This window comes from Mesoplodon bidens (assembly GCF_964165515.1).
Source record: "Mesoplodon bidens genome assembly, chromosome: 3".
Lineage (NCBI taxonomy): Eukaryota > Metazoa > Chordata > Mammalia > Artiodactyla > Ziphiidae > Mesoplodon > Mesoplodon bidens.
The window spans coordinates 90,581,969-90,607,212 of NC_138178.1; the positions used below are offsets into that span (position 1 = coordinate 90,581,969).

General features: G+C 40.8%; 1 protein-coding gene across 1 annotated transcript in view; it reads right to left on the reverse strand.

The window, feature by feature from the left end:
• LOC308614965 (uncharacterized protein) overlaps positions 1–25,244 on the reverse strand; it is a gene marked incomplete at its 5' end in the record, with an annotated part of 104,086 nt that overhangs the window by 61,190 nt on the left and 17,652 nt on the right. The window contains 2 exons of the mRNA XM_081229860.1: positions 10,222–10,306; positions 20,908–21,149. Of these exons, the coding sequence (XP_081085986.1) occupies positions 10,222–10,306; positions 20,908–21,149 (327 nt within the window). The remainder of the gene's footprint in view (positions 1–10,221; positions 10,307–20,907; positions 21,150–25,244) is intronic.

A 25,244-nucleotide genomic window follows, 5' to 3' on the forward strand; every position in this document is an offset into this window, starting at 1 on the left:
TTTCAAAATTGGAGTCAATCCTCTTAAACCCTGGCACTGCTTTATCAACTAAGTTTATGTAATACAGTAAGTCCCCTACATACAAATGAGTTCTGTTCCGAGAGTGCGTTCGTAAGTCCAATTTGTTCGTTAAGTCCAACAAAGTTAGCCTAGATACCCAACTAACACAATTGGCTATACAGTACTGGACTGTAATAGGTTTATAATACTTTCACGCAAATAATACATAAAAAACAAACACGAAAAATAAAGAAAACTTTTTTTTTTTTTTTTTTTTTTTTTGCAGTACGCGGGCCTCTCACTGCTGTGGCCTCTCCCGTTGAACCCGTGTCCCCTACATCGGCAGGCGGACTCTCAACCACTGCGCCACCAGGGAAGTCCAAAGAAAACATTTTTAATCTTACAGTACAGTACCTTGAAAAGTACAGTAGTATAGTACAACAGCTGGCATACAGGGGCTGGCGTCGAGTGAACAGGCGAGAAGAGTTACTGACTGGAGGAGGGAGAGGTGGTGGGATCACAAGCAATAGGAGATGGAGGGCAAGCTGTAATTTCACTCACGCCTGACACCGTCAGCACAGATTCTGGTTCCTTGCTAGATTCAATTCTATCTATCCTCTTGAAAAAACGATCCAGTGATGTCTGAGTAGTAGCTCTTTTTTTCTTGTCAGAAATGACATGGTAGCCCTGGATTGCATTCTGAACGGCTGCTGCAACCTTCGTGTAGCATTCTACGTTCGGGTCCTGTGCCTCAAAAACTAACAGTGCCTCCTCAAATAAAGAAAATCCCCTTGCCATTTCCTGCGTCATGAATCTCTTCGGTTCTTCAATTACTTCTTCTTCCTCTTGTCTCTCTTCATCCTTTCTCTGGGCCTCCAATTCCATCAGATCTTCACTAGTATGCTCTTCGTGTTGCACAGCCAGGAGTTCAATGAAGTCATCCTCTTGCAGATCTAGCTCCACCTTCTCTCTGAGGGTCACTAAGTTGCTGAAGAGCTCTTTGGACTCCTCATCCACCTTCTCAAATACACGAAAATCATGAACAAAGGTTCTTCCAAACCCCATTCATGGTGGTGGCCATAACCTCACACCAAGCAAAATCAATGGTTTTTATGGCCTTGTAGATGTTATAGTCCTTCCAAAATTGTCGCAAGGTTGTTTCTGATTCGTCACTTGCCTTTACTGCCTGACGAAAAGTATGATGTAAATAATATTTCCTGAAAGTCACTATAACTCCCTGGTCCACAGGTTGGATGAATGACATAGTATTCGATGGCAGATGCACTACTTTGACATTGGGATGAAAGTCATCCATGAATGGGGGTAGCCCAGAGCACTGTTGAGCAGCAAAAGAATGTTGAATGGGACATCTTTCTCCAAGCCATATTCCTCTACCTCTGGGATAAAGTGGTGGAAAAACCAGTGCTGGAAAATGGCCTGTGTAACCCAGGCTTTGGGGTTACTCTTCCACACAACAGGAAGAGAGCCCTTGACTATGTTTTTAATGGCTCTTGGGTTCTCTGAATGATAAACTAAGAGAGGCTTCAGCAATGCCACCAAACAACAGATTTAGCCTATCCTTTGCTGCTTTATAGCCTGGCAACCACTTTTCCTCCTTACTGATATAATTTTGGTCTGGCATCCTCTTCCAGTACAGCCCTGTCTCATCCACACTGAAAACCTGTGTCTTCATCAATAATTTCTCAAAGTGTTTCAGGAAATTCCTGGGCAGTTACCATACCAGCATTCATTACTTCACCACATACTTTTTTTTTTTATTATTGGAGTAAAATTGCTTTACAATGTTGTGTTAGTTTCTGCTGCATAATGAAGTGAATCAGCTATATGTATACATATAACCCATCCCTCTTGGACCTCCCTCCAATCCCCCCCTCCCATCCCACCCAGCTAGGTCATCACAGAGCACCAAACTGAGCTCCCTGTGCTTTATAGCAGGTTCCCATGAGCTATCTATTTTACACACAGCAGTGTATTTATGTCAAACCTAATCTCCCAATTCATCCCACCCTCCCCTTCCTGCCCTGTGTCCACATGTCCTTTCTCTACATCTGCATCTCTATTCCTGCCCTGGAAATAGGTTCATGTGTACTATGTTTCTAGATCCCACATATATGCGGTAATATACGATATTTTTCTCTTTCTGACTTACTTCACTCTGTATGACAGATTCTAGGTCCATCCACATCTCTACAAATGACCTAATTTCGTTCCTTTTTATGGCTGAGTAATAGTCCATTGTATATACATGCCACTTCTTCTCTATCCATTCATCTGTCGATGGGTATTTAGGTTGCTTCCATGACCTGGCTATTGTAAATAGTGCTGCAATGAACACTGGGGTGCATGTGTCTTTTTGAATTATGGTTTTCTCTGGGTATATGCCCAGTAGTGGGATTGCTGAGTCATATGGTAATTCTATTTTTAGTTTTTTAAGGAACGTCCATACTGTTCTCCATAGTGGCTGTATCAATTTACATTCCCACCAACAGTGCAAGAGGGTTCCCTTTTCTCCACACCCTCTCCAGCATTTACTGTTGGTAGATTTTTGATGATGGCCATTCTGACCAGTGTGAGGTGATGCCCCATTGTAGTTTTGATTTGCATTTTTCTAATAATTAGTGATGTTGAGCAGCTTTTCACGTGCTTCCTGGCCATCTGTATGTCTTCTTTGGAGAAATGTCTATTTAGTTCTTCTGCCCAGTTTTGGATTGGGTTGTTTTTTTTGATATTGAACTGCATGAGCTGATAATATATTTTGGAGATAAATCCTTTGTCCATTGATTCGTTTGCAAATATTTTCTCCCATTCTGAGGGTTGTCTTTTCATCTTGTTTATAGTTTCCTTTGCTGTGCAAAAGGTTTTAAGTTTCATTCGGTCCCATTTGTTTATTTTTGTTTTTATTTCCATTACTCTAGGGGGTGGGTCAAAAAAGATCTTGCTGTGAGTTATGTCAAAGAGTGTTCTTCCTCTGTTTTCCTCTACGAGTTTTATAGTGTCCGGTCTTTCATTTACGTCTTTAACCCATTTTGAGTTTATTTTTGTGTATGGTGTTAGGGAGTGTTCTAATTTCATTCTTTTACATGTAGCTGTCCAGTTTTCCCAGCACCACTTACTGAAGAGGCTGTCTTTTCTCCATTGTATACCCTTGCCTCCTTTGTCATAGATTAGGTGACCATAGGTGCATGGGTTTATCTCTGGGCTTTCTATCCTGTTCCATTGATCTATATTTCTGTTTTTGTGCCAGTACCATGTTGTCTTGATTACTGTAGCTTTGTAGTATAGTCTGAAGTCCAGGAGCCTGATTCCTCCAGCTCCATTATTTTCCCTCAAGACCGCTTTGGCTGTTCGGGGTCTTTTGTGTCCCCATACAAATTTTATGATTTTTTGTTCTAGTTCTGTAAAAAAATGCCCTTGGCAATTTGATAGGGATTGCATTGAATCTGTAGATTGCTTTGGGTATGGAATATCTTTTTCCTTCTCCTCACTTTCAGTCTGTATGTGTCCCTAGGTCTGAAGTGGGTCTCTTGTAGACAGTATATATATGGGTCTTGTTTTTGTATCCATTCAGCCAGTCTGTGTCTTTTGGTTGGAGCATTCAATCCATTTACATTCAAGGTGATTATTGATATGTATGTTCGTATTACCATTTTCTTGTTTTGGGTTTGTTTTTGTGGGTCTTTTTTTAATATTATGTATCTATCTATATATATATTTATTTTATTTATCTGGCTGCATTGGGTCTTCAGTTGCAGCACGCAGGCTCTTCATTGCAGTGTGCAGGCTTCTCTCTAGTTGTGGTGCGCAGGCTCCAGAGCATGTTGGCTTAGTTACTCTGCAGCATGTGGGATCTTAGTTCCCCAACCAGGGCGCAAACCTGCATCCCCTGCATTGGAAGGCAGTTTCTTAACAACTGGACTACCAGGGAAGTCCCTGCCTTTTTCTTCTCTTGTGTTTCCTGCTTAGAGAAGTTCCTTTAGCATTTGCTACAAAGATGGTTTGGTGGTGCTGAATTCTCTTAGCTTTTGCTTGTCTCTAAAGCTTTGACTTCTCCATCGAATCTGAATGAGATCCTTGCTGGGTAGAATAATCTTGGTTGTAGGTTTTTCCCTTTCATCACTTTAAATATATCCTGCCACTCCCTTCTGCCCTGAAGAGTTTGGACTCGGCCCTCCCACCACAGGAGCTCAGGCCCAACCCCCAGTCTGGGAGCCAAGATCCTGCAAGCTGCTTGGCTTGACCAAAACAAAAAGTGGGGGGGCAGAACAATAACAAAGAATAAAAACTAAAATAAAATTAGAAAAATAAAAAAATGTATTAGAAAAAATAAAAATATAAGTGAAACAACAGCAAGGTAAAACAGAACCACAACAGCAAAAAAAAAAAAAAAAAGCCAGAAAATGCCTTGGCCATGGTGGGCAGGGCTTTGGCGGGGAGCAGGGCTTTGGCATGGTGTGCGGCCAAAGGGGGCCTCAGAGCGCAGAATATCAGGACCTCAGCAGGCTCCCTGGGGCCCAAATAGGTGGGGGAAATGCTGGCCCATTCCCTCCTATCCCTCAGGGGTCTCTTTCCATTTCCACTGATCTCACTGTGGGTGGGCCCCTCTCGAGCATGGGAACCCCTCCCCTCCCCCAGCCGCCCCTCAGGGGCACAGGTCCTGTCCCGCCTCCACTTCTCCTCCCCAAATCTCCCCTCCCACATCCTACCCGGTCGCTCGGGGGTTCCTCCCGTCCCCTTAGGTGTCCAAGGTCCCCCACCAGCACCTGGTAGGTGCCCTACTTGTGAGGAGACGCAAACTCCATGTCCTCCTACTCCTCCATCTTGACCTCCCCAGTTTCTTGCCATTTATCTTTACATTGTGAAGGTTGGCTCTAGCCTTGAACCAATGAAACCTGCCACGGCTGGCATGAAAAGATGTGCCCTCTGATTATTTGCTGTGTTTCTTATTCAAGTCTTCATACAGGCTTTTAGCTTTCTCTTGAATCAGCATTAAGCTGAGCAGGACTCGAGGCTGATGCTGATCCTGCATCCACACACTGAGAAGCTTCTCCATCTCCTCCGTCACTTGTCCACACTTCTTGAATATTATTGTCAACATCATCAGCACAGCAGACTTCACATGTTCCATGATCTTGTCCTTGTTCTTTAGAATTGTGCCAATGGTGGAACGATTCATGTTATAATAATGACTGACAGCTACCATCTTTTTGCCTCTCTCCACTCTCTCAATTATTTTCAGTTTGTTTACATCATTATCGCTTGATGCTTCTTAGCAGTACCAGCTACATCACCACTGCTTTTACGCTTGTTTCTGGACATCCTGGGCTTGAAATAAAGATACTGTACTACTGTACTCTCTATACAGTACTGTAAAGTACACAAAAGCACAACCACTTGTAGAGGATGCATGCACGTGACAATGTACACCAGACACGTGAACTTACTTACATAATTGGACATGCAAATTCACGTTCGCATCTTTGAAAGTTCACAACTTGAAGGTTCGTACTTGGGGGACTTACTGTATTCTAAATCCTCTGTGGTCATTTCAACAATCTTCACAGCACCTTCACCAGGAGTAGATTTCATCTCAAGAAATCACTTTCTTTGTTCATCCATAAGAAACAACTCTTCATCCATTCAAGTTTTATCATGAGATGGCAGCAATTCAGTCACATCTTCAGGCTCCACTTCTAATTCTAGTTCTCTTGCTATTTCTTGCTACCACATCTACTGAAGCCTTTAACTCATCGAAGTCATCCATGAGGGTTGGAATCAACTTCTTCCAAACTCCTATGGATACTGATATATTGACCTCTTCCCATGAATCATGAAAGTTCTTTTTTTTTTTTTTTTTTCCTTTCAGGAGGAGGAAAGATTGATTTATTACTTGAAGCTAGTAAGGAGAACACCTAGGGATCTTTCCCAAAGCAGTGTCTCCACAAATGTTCTTTTTTTTTTTTTTTTTTTTTAATGGTACGCGGGCCTCTCACTCTTGTGGCCTCTTCCGCTGTGGAGCACAGGTTCCGGACGCGCAGGCTCAGCAGCCATGGCTCACGGGCCCATCTGCTCCGCGGCATGTGGGATCTTCCCGGACCGGGGCACGAACCTGTGTCCCCTGCATCAGCAGGCGGACTCTCAACTACTGTGCCACCAGGGAAGCCCTCCACAAATGTTCTTAATGGCATCTAGAATGGTGAATCCTTTCCAGAAAGCTTTCTATTTAGTTTACCCAGATCCATCAGAGGAATCACTGTCTATGGCAGCTAAAAACTTACAAAATGTGTTTCTTAAATAATAAGACTCTAAACTGTTAATTACTCCTTGATCCATAGGCAGCAGAATGGATGTTATGCTAGCAGGCATGAAAACAACACGAGGGACTTCCCTTGTGGTCCAGTGGTTAAGACTAAGAGCTCCCAATACAGAGGGCATGGGTTTGATCCCTGGTCAGGGAACTAAGATCCCGCATGCCACTCGGCGCAGCCAAAACAAAAAACAAAAAAAACACATGAATCTCGTTGTACATCTCCATCAGAGCTCTTGGGTGACTGGGTCCATTGTCAATAAGAGTAATACTTTGAAATGAATCTTTTTTTCTGAGCAGTAGCTCTCAACAGTGGGCTCAAAATATTCAGTAAACCATGTGGTCAACTGATGTGATGTCATCCAGGCTTTGTTGTTCCATTTACACAGCACAGGCAGAGTAGATTTAGCATAATTCTTAAGGGCCCTAGGATTTTCAGAATGGTAAATGAGTATTGGCTTTAACTTAAAGTCACCAGCTGCGTTAGCCCCTAACAAGAGAAGCAGCTTGTCCTTTGAATATTTGAAGCCAGATATTGACTTCTCCTCTCTAGCTATGAAAGTCATAGAGGGCACCTTCTTCCAATATAAAGCTGTTTCATCTACACTGAACTCTGTTGCTTAGTGTAGCCACCTTCATTAATTATCTTAGCTAGATCTTCTGGATAACTTGCTGCAGCTTCTACAACAGCCCTTGCTGCTTCATCTTGCACTTTTATGTTATGGAGACAGCTTTCCTTAAACCTCATGAACCAACCTTGACTGGCTTCAAACTTTTCTTTTGTAGCTTCCTCACTCTCCTAGCCTTCACAGAATTGAACAGCGTTAGGGCCTTGCTCTGGATTAGGCTTTGGCTGAAGGGAATGTTGTGCTGGTTTGATCTTCTATCCAGACCAATAAAACTTTCTCCCTATCATCAGTTAGGCTGTTCTGCTTTCTTATCATTTGTGTATTCACTATAGTAACACTTTTAATTTTCTTCAAGAACTTTTCCTTTGCATTCATAACTTAGCTAACTGTTTGGTGCAAGAGGGCTAGCTTTCAAGTCTATCTGGGCTTTTGACTGCCTTCCTCACTAAGCTCAATCATTTCCAGCCTTTGATTTAAAGTGAGAGATGTGCAACTCTTCCTTTCACTTGAACACTCAGGCCATTGTAGGGTTATCGATTGGCCTAATTTCAATATTGTTGTGTCTCAAGGAATAGGGAGGCCCAAGGTGACAGAGAGAGAGATGGGGGAACAGCTGCTGAGTAGAGCAGTCAGAACACACACATTTATCACTAAGTTTGCCATCTTATATAAGTGCAGCTTGTGGTGCCCCAAAACAATTATAATAGTAATATCAAAGATCACTGATCACAGATCACCGTAACAGGTATAATAAAAATGAAAAAGTTTGAAATACTATGAGAATTACCAAAATGTGACACAGAGACACAATATGAGCAAATATTCTTGGAAAAATGGCACCAACAGGACTGCTCAACACAGGGTTATCACAAACCTTTAATTTGTAAAAAACACAGTATCTCTGAAGTACAATAAAGCAAAGCACAATAAAATACGGTATGCCTATGTAAGTATGCCCTGTGCAACATTTTAAAATTATGCATTGTTTGTCTGAAGTTCAAATTTAACTGAGAATTCTATATTTTATCTGGCAGCCCTACCCTGGTACAATATAGGAGGGGACTACACAAGGGTGTGAAAGACAAGAGGCAGACAGTGATCACTGGGGTCTGTCTTACAGCTTGGCTACCAGAGCTAAGTCTTCCCATACAACACTTTTTTTTTTTTAGCTGATCAATTTCACCGTCACTCTTTCAGTGAAACTGAAAATCAAGTCACGTTCCAAAAAGAGAAATCAGTTATAGTTTTTGTTGAGATTTAGTTAAATCTACAGATTAATGCAAGGGAAATGGATATATTTATAGTATGGAGTGTTCTCAGCAAGCCTTTTTATATCCTCTATTAAGTTTTATATTTTTCTTCATCTAGGTCATGCATACTTCCTGTTAGGAGTTTGCTGTTATTATAGTTCTGATTTGTGATTATAATTTTACCTATGATAGTTTTGAGCTGGTTTTGGTTGGAATATAAGACTATTATTGATTTTTATACATTTATTTTGTAATGGCTACCTTATTGAATGTTCCTATTATTTCTAGCAACTTTTAAGTTGATTTCCTTAGGTTTTCCAGCTACGTTATAATGTCATCTGCAACTAATGATAATTTTGCCACCTCCTTTTCAATATTTAAACCTCTAATTTTGTTTTTTTGACTGATTATACTGTCTATCAAGCAGTTATCATTTTTATGAGAAAAACTTGAGCCTCAGAATAGTCTTCTGAATTGGGAGAAAATAATATATAGGAAAACTACTTTACACATTTTATTATTTAGATTGAGGTGTAACTGTAAGTATGATGTTTCCAGACTACCCTCCCCAAATCTGCTACACAAAAAGCTTCCCAAAATTTCACTTTGTTTAAATATCCCACATCTGCGTTGCTTTGAAAGAACTTATAACGAAGTCTGCCTTCCAGAAACAGCGGAACTTTTTCCTTACCATTTCAGGCAGACATTCAAGGGGAATTTTCACAGGACTTTAGACATGTCACTTCCCCCAAAAGTGTATTACATAAAAAGCTTTGGATCAGGAAAACAAGAATCACACACATACAGATAAATAAGGACTCCTGAAAATCCAGAAAACAGTCTACAGCACAAAAACAACATAATCTAATGAGAGAGGGAGAAGAACAGCCCAGAGAGAGAGACAGCTCACAGGAGAATGCTCTGCCAGGCATTGGCTCCCTCTCTTAAACAACAGCTGTTAATAAATCTCTTGAGCAGTGCGAGTGTCAGATTTTTAGCTGGGAAACAGGGGTAGCTGTCTGGCTGGAAGGGAAGACTGGAGGACTTGTCTTAACTGAGTGCTGCTTCTCGGTAGTTAGCACACCATTTTTACTTCGAATGCATATTACACAACAATAAAAATAATGTGTTTTCTAAAGATGCTCTTATTTATAATTTACAAACTTTTTTCTTCTTACATATGAATTCTGATTCTGGAGGGCAGTTGTGGGTTTTATGCAAATCGGTGGGGGAAGCTAAAGCTCTCCTAAGCCACTCCTTCACACCCACAGGTCTACAAAGCACTGTTCTAAATTGTATGAAAGCATAAAGTTTAAAAAGATGCGATTCTGCCCATATGGGAATAGAATCTAGAAAAGCGTGGATAGATGTATAACTGATTCACTTTGCCATACAGCAGAAACTAACACAACATTGTAAATCAACCGCACTCCATAAAAATTAATTAAAAAATAAAAATATAAAAATAAAATACACAATTCTTACCCTCAGAAAAGCACAATCCAAAGGTGTAAAGAGTATGCAAGGAGGGAATCAAAGAAGGTGACTGAGGTAACTAACTGTTGACTATGGGCACAGTACAGAACTACTCAACCTCCAGGTTACAAATGATAACACAGATGCTCAGGGCTAAGTTGATTTTAAAATTCTGTCTTAACACTGTGTTGATGATAGCAAAATATTCCCATGGGGAACAAGGAAGAAGGTGTGTCTTTTCCTAACACACCGGGTGATGTGGTCCTAAGCCATGATGAGTCTGGAGAGGCACCTCCTCCCATGTAACAGCTTTTTGGGAAACAGGTAATATGAGCTATTTCAAGTCCTAAGGAGAGATTAACTTGGGTCTGGAGGCTTGGAAAAAAATCCAGATGGAGTGGCTTCAATTCAATACATATTTACTGAGTACATTTGTATCAGGTACTACGTTGGGGACAAAATAAGACAAAGGTCTCTATCCTCAGAGTCAATGGAAGATGTTTTCATCTCTGACATCTCAGAATCACACTCAGGATCTTACCTGTAAATACGAACGCAAGGATCCACCAACACAACTGGTCTTGCATTTTCTAGAAGTTTCTTGTCTTTGAGATTGTGTGCCATTTCTGAACAGAGTACAAAAAAAAAATGTAAAAGGTGCTCTGGCATGCTCTTTAACTCTCAAATGCAGACCTCAGGAAAAAAAACACTGCAAATTTCAGCTGATTTTGCTCTTGCTCCGTGGGAGACTGAGTTAAAGCAATTTTTAACTTAATGAACGCTAACTGTGAGCCAATTTAAAACAAATATGCCAGACCAAGCCACCCTGTTTGGGCAGTAGTCAAAGCAAACCTCATCTTAGCCTGGATCAGTGACATCTACCAGAACCTAATGCCTGGGGAGAAAGACTAACTTAATTAATATTCCTCACTGAATTCTTGATTCTAACCACCATCCCCTACTCCAAAACCTCTTTCCCTCCATGCTTTCTGCACCTGAGAAAATGGCAACCCATCCACCCAGCCACTTGCTCTATCTGGACATGTTAACACATCTGCTCTAGACAATGACCGAGTCCAGACCATGACCAAGTCCTGTCAACTCTACCCTCCAATACATCTTTTTTTTTTTTTTTTTTTTTTTTTTTTTTTTTGCATTACGCGGGCCTCTCGCTGTTGTGGCCTCTCCCATTGTGGAGCACAGGCTCCATACGCGCAGGCTCAGCAGCCATGGCTCACGGGCCCAGCCGCTCTGCGGCGGAGCGGCATGTGGGATCTTCCCAGACCGGGGCACGAACCCATGTCCCCTGCATCAGCAGGCAGACTCTCAACCACTGCGCCACCAGGGAAGCCCCCTCCAATACATCTTGAATTTGCTTACTTCTCTCTCCCCTACCAGTACTGTAACCCAAGTCATGCATATCTCCCACCCGGACAACTGCATTAGCTTCCAAGCTGGCGTGCTTGCTTCTACCCTGACTCTATCAAATTCCTCAGATACATATGTGATTTAACTTGATTATTGGATATTTCTCCCCTCAGAATGTAAGCTTCATGAAGACAAAGATCCCTTCTGATTTTTTTTTTTAACTGGGGTATTCCTGGTGCCTAGCACAGTACCTGGAATACGGTAGGCATCAATAAGACTTGAGAGAATAAATGAATGATAGAAGTCCTCCTGTCCACACAGACAAGTAAGGCTCAGAGTCCATTCTCTTAAGAGTCTTTTTTCCCTCAGAGCCACATAAGCCATTCCTCAAAGAGAACTGTCTTTTTACTTCCTTCCTTCATTGTACGGTGACCTTTTAGCAGAGTCTTTTAGGAAAAAATCAGAGCGAGCTCTGAAAGAATCCAGACAGAGCCTGCCTCTTTCTAATGCTTTGGAAAGAGATGACATTTTATGAAGAAAACAAAGCAAAGCAAAACAAAACAATCTGAGACCTTTTGAGGCATTACTGCCATCTGGGGGCAATAATATTAACCTGCAGGCAACCAAGAACTTTTCCCTCTGCCTACTAATTGTCTCAATTTTTCTGAAATTTAACAATGATTTTAACCTTGGTATGAGTCTCCTTTTATCCATCATGCCTTCTATTCTGGAAATATGTCCTTCAGTTCTAGGGCATTTTCTTGAATTATTTCATTGATATTTTTCTCCCCATTTTCTCTTTTGGGAATTCTTATAATTTGGATGTTAGATCTCCTGAATTGGCTTTTAACTTTCTTATCCTTTTTCTCCCATGTTCCTCCTCTCTTTTTTTGTACTAATTTTTTAGAGGTGATATTTCTGGCTCCACCAAAGTATCTCCAAAACAACCTCTGGCAAAACAAAGCTGAGGTACTTCCTGGTGGCACAGTGCTTAAGAATCCGCCTGCCAATGCAAGAGACACAGGCTCGAGCCGTGGTCCAGGAAGATCCCACGTCATGGAGCAACTAAGCCCGTGCGCCACAACTACTGAGCCTGCGCTCTAGAGCCCGTGAGCCATAACTACTGAGTCCACGTGCCACAACTATTGAAGCCCATGTGACTAGAGCCTGTGTTCCTCAACGAGAAGCCACTGCAATGAGAAGCCTGTGCACCGCAACGAAGAGTAGCCCCCGCTCGACGCAACTAGAGAAAGCCTGCACACAGCAACGAAGACCCAACGCAGCCAAAAATAAAAAAATTAAAATCAAAATTTTTTTTAAAAAAGCTGAGTTTATTCTTACTGAAGGAAGGGACAGCACTAACTTGACGGAGTCTTAGCCTCTTGGAGTGGGGAGGGCAAAGCTTAGTCACTTCTGAGGTTTTGCAACCTGGTTTAGGGCAGGTCTTTCAATGCTAGGGCTTGATTAGGATTGGACAAGAATAATAGTTTAGTGTTGGTGGTCCCAGCAAGGAAGGATTTTGAGACGCAGATTCAAAGAGTCTAGGGGAGTAAACTGTTCCTTGATGCTATCTATTGGTAAGCTCAGCATTTAAATGGGTTTGGGGGAAGGACAGTCCCAGAATAAACAAAATTATTTACATCTGTCATTGCCTTGTGAAAAAGTTCCCTGTAATAATAAAGTTATACTTGAGATGAGTGGAATAGTAAGTCTTGTAAATGCAAACAATAAGCTGTGTGGGTACAGATGGTTTCAGTTCTCAGGGGTCTCCTCACCTTAGTTTCCTTCCTTTCTGTTGAATTTTTCACTTCTACTATAGTATCTTCAATTTATGAGTCTTTTTTCTTCTGAAAGCTCCTTTTTAAAGCCTTCTTTCTTTGGGGGGACAAGGATATCAACAAGGACAGAAAATAGAATTTTTTAAAAGAAGTTTCCCTGCCAGCTTCATTGCCTCAATGTCCTCTGAGTTCCTTTTGGTGTCTGTCTTTCATGCTGGGCCTTTCTTGGATTGTCTGAGGGTGAGCCTTGGCTGTCCATGAAGAGCAATGAGACCAACAGCAGGGATGAGGCAGGGTAGGAGGTCGGGCTGGTCAGTGCAGGATGATCGTATTAGGACTGCCGGGTTTTGCCCCTCTTGGGCTGGAAAGTTTTCCCACTGAGGAATTATCCAATTGCCTGTGGGTCAAGGAGGGCATGGAGCAAGCCTGGTTGCCAGCGTTCTCAGAGCTGAGTTACAGAAGGAGGCTGAGATATCACCATCCAATACTGTCCTCAGCTATGCCTCTTATTTTTTTGTCTCACTCACACTCCCCCTTTCAGAGACATCTAGTACCTCCACCACCTAATCTTTCCTGGGGGTCCTAAAAATTGGCTTGTTATGGCTTCCCCACTAATAGCTTAGTGAATTACTACTCTGCTAAGTCAGTTTCCACTCTTCCAAAATGTGGTTGCTGTCATCTGCTCACCCACGTTCTTTGTCTTGTGGGTTTATGCATTTTGAACTTATTCCTTTTAGAAGACTTTGGATAGGGAGCAGAGATAAATGAAGCTGTTCATTCAACCACATTTAACTAGGAGTCTGCATTACAGTCCTAAGGTTCCCTCCAACACTAAATACTGTGATTTTAAGTGCATTTTTGTTAAAGCAAGAGTGAACATAGTTGGGAATGATACTGGAGCAAGTACAACTTAGGAATCTCATGTCCAAATGCATTAGGAGAAGAGAGGTAATTAGCTTCCCCCCTCCCCAATAATCAGTCTGGGAAGGCTTTATGGAAAAAGCAAAATTTGAGGAACTATTTATATGATAAGAAATACTCATTTTGACACAGAGTAGATGAAAAAATATTTTAATAACTAAACCTGAGGACTTATTTATTTATACATTTTAAAAAGCAGCAGGAGTGGAATAAAAGAGAAGTTGAGGGAGCCTACAGCAAACTTATTCTTGATCCAGAATGCAACAGGGACCTACCATCAGGCTTTAGGTAGTGAAATGGTATCAGAAAAGCGTGAAAAGAAAGATAACGTAGGAAACTTTGGGATCAATTATAAGGATAAATTGAGGGAGGAAGAGACAGTACTAAAAAAAGAAGAAGAAGAAGAAGAAGAAGAAGTTTTTTAAAGAAATGGAAAAGCCAATCTTCTAAAATTCATAGCGAAATGCAAAGGACCTTGATCAGCCAAAACAATACTGAGAAAGAAGAACAAAGTTGGAGGACTCCCTCTCCAATTTCCAAACTTACTATATGGCTATGGTAACCTAGAACAGTGTGTACTGGCATAAGGATAGACATATAGACCAATGGAATATAACTGAGAGTCCAGAAATAAACCCATACATCTATGGCCAATTGATTTTCAAAAAGCATGCCAAGACTATTCGACAAGGAAAGAATAGTCTCTTCCATAAATGGTGCTGGGACAACTGGATACCCACACTCCTATTTCATATGATATATCAAAATTAACTCAAAATGGATCAACAGCCTAAATATAAGAGCTAAAACTATAAAACTCTTAGAAGGATACATATGGGTAAATCTTCAGACCTTGGATTCAGAATGGATTCTTAGATATGACACAAAAAGCACAAGCAACAAAAGAAAAATGGATAAATTAGACTTTATCAAGATTGAAAACTTTTGTTCATCAAAGGACATTACCAGGAAAATGAGAAAGACAACCCATAGAATAGGAGAAAATATTTGCAAATCACATGACTAATACAGAGTCTTGGGACTTCCCTGGTGGCACAGTGGTTAAGACTCCACACTCCCAACACAGGGGGCCCGGGTTCGATCCCTGGTCAGGGAACTAGATCCCACATGCATGCTGCAAATAAGAGTTTTCATGCCACAACTAAGGAGCCCACATGCTGCAACTAAGGAGCCCTTGAGCCTCAACTAAGGAGTCCACCTGCTGCAACTAAGACCCGGCACAAATAAATATTAAAAAAAAAAAGAGTCTAGTATTCAGAATGTATATAGAACTCTTACAACTCAACAACAAAAAGATAAACAACCCGAAGTAAAAATGGGCAGATAACTTGAATAGACATGTCTTCAAACAAATTATACTGGGACTTCCCTGGTGATGCAGTGGTTAAGAATCTGCCTGCTAATGCAGGGGACACGGGTTCGAGCCCTGGTCCAGGAAGATCCCACATGCTGCGGAGCAACTAAGCCCGTGTGGCACAACTACTAAGCCTGCGCTCTAGAGCCTGCGAGCCACAACTACCGAGTCCGCGTACCACAGCTACTGAAGCCCGCACGCCTAGAGCCCATGCTCCTCAACAAAGACAAGCCACCCCAATGAGAAGCCCACACACCGCAACGAAGAGTAGCCCCTACTGGCTGCAACTAGAGAAAGCCCGCACGCAGCAATGAAGATCCAACGCAGCCAAAAATAAATAAATTAATTAATTTTAAAAAATTAACCAATGGCCAACAGGCACATGAAAAGGTGCTCAGTATCATTAATCATTAAGGAAATGCAAATCAAAACCACGAGATAACACTCTAAGTCCATTAGGATGACTATTTTTGAAAAGTGGAAAATAAGTGTTGGAAAGGATTGGAGAAATTGGAACCTTTGTGTGTTGCTGATGGAAATGTAAAATGGTGCACCTGCCGCAAAAAACAATTTGGTGGTTCCTCAAAAAGTTAAATATAGGATTACCATACGACCCAGCTGTTCTACCCCTAGGTATACCGTATACAGAGGAATTGAAAACAGGGACTCAAGCAAGTACACGTACATGAATGTTCACAGCAGTATTATTCACAAAGCTGAACGGTGGAAACAGTCCAAATGTCCGTCAACAGATGAATGGATAAACAAGTTATGGTACACACATACTCACAATGGAATTTTATTCAGCCATAAAGAGAAATGAAGCACTGATACATGATACAATGTGGAGGAACCTTGAAAACACTATGCTTAGTTTAAGCCAGACAAAAAAGATCACATGATTTTACTTCTGTGAAATACCCAGAATAAGTAAATCCACAGAGACAGAAAACAGTCTGGAGTTGTCAGGAACTTGGAGGAAGAAAGAGTGAAGAATGACTGCTTAACGCGTATGGGGTTATCTTTTTGGGGTGGGTTAATGAAAATGTTTTGGAACTTGATAGAAGTGGTGACTAAATGATATTGTGAATGTTCTAAACGTCATTGATTTGTATACTTTAAACTGGTTAATTTTATTATGTGAATTTCACCTCAATAAAAAAAAGGGGGGAGATGCTGAAAGACCCACCAAAAAGGCCTTAGGAGTAAGACAGAAAAAAGCACAGTGACACAAATACAAAGAAAATCAAAACAAGGAATTATAAAACTGAGAATTTCACCCTGGAAACAATGATGGATATGAACATTCTTAGCTCAAAAAAAGGGAGCAGAGTGTACATAATCACCAAAAAAGCAAATGCAAGGATTTTCTCATTGGCAGAGCTCTGGGAATGCTGGTGGAATAGGTGAGACGAGTGATTATCATAAGACTCACTAAGATACTGAAGGGCAAGAAACCTAGAGGGAACAGAGATAGAGAAGAACCCTGCATTTCTGAGAACAAGGGGATTTGACAGAGATATCTCAGAATGGTTTAAAAGTGGATACAGGGAAGACTAGAAAAGAAAAACTATTACCCTGAGGATCAGGACCTACAGTCAGGATATCGTAATAAAAGATAGGAAGACACTGAATACCTAACAGAGACTATTCAAGCTTTAAAACCTACATCTATGTAAGTAATTTGTGAGGAAACCTTGATTATATTACAACTACACATTGTGTATATACTGTACAGTAATATACACATACTACAGTACATGTGCATTGGAGCTCTATGAGTTGAACTACAGTGGACAAACTGGAAGATGTGAGGATTCACAAAGCAGTAATCTAACATTTTAATTCTCAGAAAATAGTGTTGAAAGGTTAACCTAATGAGTGTATAAAGGTATGCATACAAAGGTTTATTGCAGTGCTGATTCTTTTAGCAAAAGAAAAAATTGAATCAAAGTGAATATCTACCAGAATGGAAAAGGATAATTATGGTACCTCCATACAATGAGATATTATGAAGACATTTAAAAGGGTGAGGTAGATTTTTACATATTGGCCTAGAAAGAGGTCCAAAACATAACTAAGTGGGAAAAAAGCATAATGTAGAACAATATATGCACAAGAGTTTCCATTTTTTTGTAAAAACCAAAGCAAACAAAAAGTCCCAAGGAACAAGTTCTATAAATGCATATGTTTGTGTTAGCCTAGAATAAAGCCTAGAAGACCACACACACAACTGTCAACAGCAGTCACCTCAGGTGGTAATGATTGACAGACTGTGCTTAAGTTAATATGCCTGCAGAATAGTGCCTGGCACATAGTTAATGCTCATTACACGTTAACCATTATCATTTTCACTTTATATACTTTGACACTGAATTATTATAAAAATTACTTCTGTAATTTAAAAAAACAATGCTTGCAGAATGAGAAAAACATATGGAAAGATGCTTAATCTCATTAAGAATCAAGAAAACACAAATTAAAACAACATCATTTCTACCCATTAGATTGGCAAAAAATAAAACATTTATGATATCCATTTTGTTAAAAGCTTGACTGAAGCAGCATTATCATGCACAACTGGTGAAAAATCAATTTTATTTATAAAGGTTTAAACATGTATATCCTTTGATCCAGCAATTCCACTTCTAGAAATTAATCCTAAAGATATAGTTGCCATATACACAAAGTGATGTGTATAAGAATGCTCACCCAGCAGTGAAAAACTGAAAATAACCCAAATATCTATCAAGGAATGAAATTAAGTCACATGGAATATTACGTAATCATTAAAAAGAATAAGATAGAGCTGTATATATCAAATGGAGAATTCTCTAAGATGTTAAGTGAAAAAAAGTAAGTTGTGAATCTGTGCCAGGTAGTTTATTGCTCCTTAGCTCCGAATCTACCCTTCTTTGCCTGTTTTGTGACCTGGACGTTGTAAGCATTTTTCCTTTGCCCTCTGATATGATTTTAACCTCTACCAGTAGAGGGCGCCAGAGGAACTCTGATGAGGAACGGGTAGGTTTCTCCGTGCCTGGGTGCTTGCCTACCATCAAGTTTCAACAGCACCCCTGTGGGTGTCTTCCCACTGAGTTCCCTCAGCATCCCTGTGAGCAGCTTCCCAGAATCGTAGTGACTTCCTGGCGAGTTTCATCAGCCCTCCAACTCGGCATTCCAGCACATCCAGTTTCCTGCATGCCAGCCCTTCAGTGGGCAGCAACTCAGCAAACTTTGTCATCCAGGGACATAAACCATCACATACTCTCCCATATAGTCCAATTATCAGTCTTGGAGGAAAAGAGGGCCTCTTTCAAATTCTTTCCTTCCTTGAATGCTTTGCCTCAAACCTGGAGGTAGTGGCTTCTCCCTATATTGGCTATCGAATTCTTTTAGAGTTCTCTTCACCCCTTAGTAGTTAATTCCCTATTACTAGTTAATAATTCTCCATGTCAAACTTACTCTATTTGATGTATGGTTTCTGTCTCCTGAGACCCTAGATGGATACAGTGTCTCATTTATGTTTTTAAAAACCTGTGTGTGTATGTGTATGCACATACCCACCCCCCCACAGCTATGTAAATGTACAGACGATATGGAATACACTAAATTATTAACAGTGATTATTTCAGGAAAATAAGTGGGATACAAGGATAGGGTAAAAAAAAAAAGGATTTTCTCATTTACTCTATATACGTCTCGTTTTAATTTTTTACAATAAACATTAATTCAGGTATATAATTAAAACACATCTATAATATTTAAATATATAATATTAATATATTTTAAAATATGGTATATATGGTAATTACGTATAAAATGCCAATTTCTGGGACTTAAATTATATAATTTAAAACAAATATATACATTTAATATATAGAGAGAAGGTATATATTTTTTAGCTATATGGCATATATATGGACATATATATATATATATATATATATATATATATATCATGTCAATTTCTGGGAATTAAAATGGTAGATGGCTGTTTCATGACTGATGTTTGCTCCTGAAAAAATAAGCTATTTAATTATAAAGAGAAAAAAGAATAAATTATAAAAAGGCAATGAATAGTATGAAAAGGACAAATTCTAGGTAATGAGGATTTGAGATTATTGCATATCAAGAGATGCCAGAAATCATGGCACTGCTCATTACGTCAAGAGTCGCACATGCAGAAAAAATGGTAACAGGAAGATGGACAACTCCAGCTTCATGATATTCCATTTAAATAGAAGTTAGTAGCTACAGTATAAGAGGACACTTATACATTTAAAGCCTGCCTAAGCCACTCCTAAAATCTGGGGGCCTTGAGTAGAAGGGAACCTAATAGATTAAACCCTTAAGTGCCAGCAACTGTCATTCCAATAATTTCCATCTTTATTTCTCAACTTTCACCCTTGCCTAATTGCCTATTCCACAGTAGCCATAGCAAAATCTACTGCTACAGTCAGAACTGTAAAGTCAGCGTTCCCTAACTCCTAATTTAGCAAGGAAGCCTAAGATATAAAATTTTCTTGAAACTAAAGTGTTTTATGACCAAATGGAGGAACTGAACTTGCAGTAGCGAAGTAGATACATGCGCCATTTATATACAGTATAGATAACTGAACTTGTAATGAGTATAAAGAGCCTTAGACTTAAGACATGGAAACTTTGGTGTGGTTAAAAAAAAAAAATCATGGCCCTGCCACTATCTAGTAATTCTTTTTTTTTGTACTTAATCAGTTAGGCAGGCAGGTTTTAAGAGTCAGATCTCCTGGGATCAAATCCCAGCTATACCACATATTAGAAAGTTAATCACTCAGCCTGTTTCCTTATTTGTAAAAAGGGAACAATAGTGCCTACAGCCCAGGTTTTTGAAGAATCATATAAGACATACACAGCACCTGGTGCTTACTAAGGTCGCAATACATGTCACGTTCACCTTTCCGAGTCTCTTGTTATTTTTGTTTTTTTGGGTTTTTGGTTTTGTTTTGTTTTTTGTTTTTTTCCCAAACCTGCCTTACCAGTCTGTAAATCTACACGATCAGGATGGGTTTCTTAGGCGGCGGCGGGCTGGGAGGATGTAGAGAAAATAGTCTAACATAAAAGTCAGCGAAAGAAAAGTTTTCAGAAAGGTGGCAGATAAATCAGTAGAAACTGTCTTCTGTCTTCGGGGAGTATACGTTAGAGGATGTGTCGGAGGAGTCAAAGTGTCAGGTATCCTGTAAAGGAAGAGGTAAGAAAAGATGCTCCTTTCTCAAAACTACAGGATGTGAGGGGTAATCCTGCAGTGACTTTGAGGTCGAATCTGTTGATCTGTTAGTCCAATGCTTTGAGTAGAATGGCAGTCCCAGTCAAAGGAGCCTAGGAAAAGTCCCATTATCAGCCTCGTCTTAAAGGGCCAGACAGCACTTCTGCACTCACCGGGTAATTTGCATGCCGAGTGAGGCAGAAAGTGTGGCTAGGTTGGTGATCATATGACAGCTCTCTTCCAGGCTTTGCTTTACTGCCTCACTCGGAATGAACTCCTAGGGCATCCTGTAAGGTGGGTTATCCTACTCTTCCCATTCCCCTTTCAACGCCCCGTCTGCACTCTCCCTTCCCCGTCCATTTGGTCTCACCACGCCGCCCGGTCCCCATCCCTCCCCCACTCCCTCCCTCTCCCCATTTCTCCGGACCCTCCCAAACTCCCACCCTCTCTTTCCTTCCCATCGTTTCCTATTTCCCATTTTCTACAGTCGTAGCCCCCGCTCTTTCCTTTACCACCCCGTACGCGCTGCTTTCCCGCGCTCACCTTGCTCCAGCCGACCGCGGCTTGCCGACCCACGCAGGATTGAAGGCAGAAATGCGAGCGCCCCAGAGGCCCCGCCCAACGCGCGTGGACGTCCCGATTCTCCCGCCCCCTGAAGGCGCAGCCCGAGAGCGATTGGTCCCCAGTGTGCGCCTCCCAGGACTGGCAGCTCTTTCCACCCAACCGACGTGTCCAGCCTGCCAAGGTCCGGACAAGCCTCGTTTTTCCTCTTCCAACCTTTCAGTCTGTTTTGCGGGGGATGGTCTTAGCACCGTCTTGTTTCCTTGCGAGGAGAGCTGCACCCAGATTTCCTTTACATAGGAGACGAGTCAGAATTAGAAAGCCTGCCCTTCCTCTCCAAGTTGTCTCCATGTTCATGTGTGTTGGCCCAACTTTTAAAGAAGTCCAACAAACTGATTCATAGCCATGGACTGAGCTCCATGATGATAATAGTAGCTAACACTCCAAACTTACTGTGCCACAGACACTATTATAGACGCTTTATAAGAATTAGCTAATTTCTCTGTAAGGTAGATGCATATTATCTCCATTTTACAAATGAGGAAACTAAGTTACAGGGAGGTTAAGTATCTTGCCCATGATCAGCTTAATAAGTGAACTAAAACTAGAACACAGGTGGTCGGATTTCCAGCTTTATTTCTCAACTTTCACCCTTGCCTATTCCACAGTAGCCATAGCAAAATCTACTGCTACAGTCAGAACTGTAAAGTCAGCATTCCCTAACTCCTAATTTAGCAGGGAAGCCTAAAATAGAAAATTTTCTTGAAACTAAAGTGTTTTATGACCAAATGGAGGAACTGAACTTGCGGTAGCCAAGTAGATACATGCGCCATTTATACACAGTATAGATAACTGAACTGTTATAAGTATAAAGAGCCTTAGACTTAAGACATGGAAACTTTGGTGTGGTTAAAAAAAAAAAAAATCATGGCCCTGCCACTATCTAGTAATTCTTTTTTTTGTACTTAATCAGTTAGGCAGGCAGGTTTTAGAGTCAGATCTCCTGGGATCAAATCCCAGCTATACCACATATTAGAAAGTTAATCACTCAGCCTGTTTCCTTATTTGTAAAAAGGGAACAATAGTACCTACAGCCCAGGTTTTTGAAGAATACATATAAGACATGCACAGCACTTGGTGTTTACTAAGGTTGCAATACATGTCATATTCACCATGATTCCATTACTCATCATAACACATGTATACCACATTACATCATATAATTTATAGACTGACTACCAGGAACAAAAATGTTAAGAATTTATTTGATTGAATTTATTACCATATTATGGTAATATTTATTATTTCAAATCTAAGTTCAGGTAAGGTCCATGGTCAATTTCTAATATTGTTCAGTAAGTTTTCATTTTTAGGATATAGTGAACAGACTAAATTTAAGATTTTCTATTAAAGATCTTGGTAAGTTGATTGTAGAGCAGGAACTCAACTAACTTTGCCAACAAAAAGGTAATTTGAATAAGGAATAGTAAAGAAATTAACCAGTCTCATAGTGGCCTATTTAAACCCTAAACTCTGTTTCACTTAGGGACTGGAAAGTGATGGTCCCTTCAGGGAAGTGGTGACATGAAAAGGCAAAGGAATACATAGTGGTTCAGATTAATACAGAGCAATGAGACTGTATCAATATGTTATGCTAAGTAGCTGGAGGTGAGGACTTCAGCAGTGAATAAGTGAATAAAAAATGTATTCTCTTTCATACTTCAAATTATACCAGAAAGGAACTCTACAGGATGTGTTAGGAGACCTAGTTCCTTCCTTTCTTCTCCCATGCTTCATACTTAACTCTGCCCCTGTTGGGAAACTCACTTCCCAACCTTTGTTGCAACTTAGGTCATGCTTTACCAAGTAATTTCTTTGGTGGGCCTCCATCCTAAAAGTTGAGTTAGGTATCCTCAGGGCTCTCTACTTCTGAGACAGAGAGGATAGAAATTCAGGCTTAATGTCTAGTATAATTGATTGGGTAAAAATTGTCCTTCCTTTCAGATTCTGGAGGCTAATGGCCTTCATTATGGGGCTTTAGCAAACAGTCAATTCTGGCTCTGAAAGAAGAGAGTAAGAAACAACTCTTGTATTTTTTTTCATTTTGGCATAATATATATGAGTGATGTGACTATGACTCGTGAACAAAAGTTGGTTATTTTTATAATATTCTTTACTACATTTGTCATCATTAGATGACACAGAGCCACAATAGGAACAAAAGAACAAAAGAATTAAAAAAGAAAAAAAAGAAAAAAAAGACCAGGTCCAGATGGTACAGCTCAGAATTCTCACAATGGACCAAAAGGACTAAATTGGAGAACTAGATTGCCTTCCCTGATGCTAACCTACAGATTCAACAGGAGAGCATCTTGTAACTCTCCCTGCATGGAGCCAGGATTGAGAACATAATACCTCTATTGTAACTGTCACTTATTTGCTGTTGGTTCCAAATCTATGTCTCCAACTCTGATTTCCTATCCTGAACTTTAAACTCCAGCTGCCTTCTTCATCTCTACCTGGATGCCCGGGGTATCCCACAGCATCTCCAACCCAGAGTGTCCAAAATGAGGGAATTCCCTAGTGGTCCAGTGGTTAGGACTCTGTGCTTCTGGGGGTGCAGGGGGTGCAGATGGAACTAAGATCCCACATGCTGTATAGCACGATCAAAAAAAAAAAACAACCACAAAATGGAATTAGCCTATCTCCTCCCTTACCCCCACCCCAGAACTATTTCAGTAAATGAATAGCAGCCCCCCCTTAGACTCAAGCCAGATTTAGAGAACATTCCAGATCCCTTCCTCTACTCATCTTCCCTTCTCACTCCTCTAATTAGTAGTAGCCAATCTCTTGTATCCACCCCGTGGGGGCATTGTAACTTCCTGGGCGAGGTGGCCGCAGTCAGTGGTGGGTAATTCTCTGGAGAAAGAGGCAGCTGTGAGCCATGAGCATCCACAGTCACTGCCGGGGCTGGGGGCTCCAGCCCGGTGCAAGGAGATCTGGGCAGGACACCCCAGTGTCTACCACACCAGCCCTCATCACCACTTGAACTACTGCAGTAGCCTTCTCGTTAGAAACTCTACCTCTAGATTCAACCATCTCTTCTTATTCAGGATCCACATGGCAACCAAGAATGATCTTTCCGAAAAGAAACTGATCATGCAACTATTCAAAATTATAGAGAAAAAAGCTAAACTCCTTAACTTTTCACATCAACTCTTCATGATAAGACCTTACACCACCTTCCTAGCCTTATTTCCAAGAAATCTGTTCACCCACCTACACTTCATGACGATCTCACACATACACACGCGCAAGTTTCACACTGACCTCTGCTCTAGCAATATCAAATGCAAACCCTTCAAACTCTCTCATGTTGCCATGCTTTTACACTGCGGCTCAATCTGCCTACAATGTCTTTCTTACTCCCTGTTCCCACTTATCTACCTGAGAAATTCCTGTTCCTTCAACTGTAAGTGCAGCATCACCTATAAAGCCTTCCCTGGTTTCTTTAGACCTACTCAACACTCTCATGGTACCAAATGACAGCACATGGCACATTGCCGTTGTAATTGTGTACTTAAGCACATGTCTCTCCAATTAAACACTAAGCTACTCATTTAGTCTCCTGGAACCAGCGTGGAGTTAATGCTCAATAAATGTCAGCTGTTGATCTTCCAGCTTTATCACCTGTGGAATAACAGGTTCCACTAGTTTACCACTCACCGTTTCATATGATCCTCTCTTACATGCCCCCAAAATGCCTTTTTGAAGCTCCACGACATATTCCCTTCCTTTAATATTGTAGAACTTGTTAAACAAGTCCATGTTCACTTGTGATTTTATTAACTTCAGCATTATTCCTCCTGAGTCTTCTGCAGTTCTAACTAATATGATAATTTATATTTGAGCTGAGTAAGCTTTAAAAGCTGAGCAAGATTTCTATAAATGAGGAATGAGACAGTGTCCTTCCAGACTTAGGAAATAGCAATGGACGTGGGTGGAAGAATGAAAGCACCAGTGAGCCAGAGCACTAACCAGCAGTCTCAGGAGGACAGAGGGATGTGGTAGGAGAAGAGACAGGAGACCAGTGAATGTGGAACCTTGAAGGCCTCGCTGATTGAGATGGAGGGCACACCTGTGGAGTTAGAGTGTGTGTAAGTCCTGGCTCTACCACATCCCAGCTGGGTGATCTTAGGTAAGCATCTTAACCTCTCTGAGCACCACTTTCTTCATTTGTAAAATGAGAATGCTATGAAACTTAAAAAAAGAAAGAAAAAAACAAGACCCCTTAAAATGTGCTGACTGGATGCTAGTGG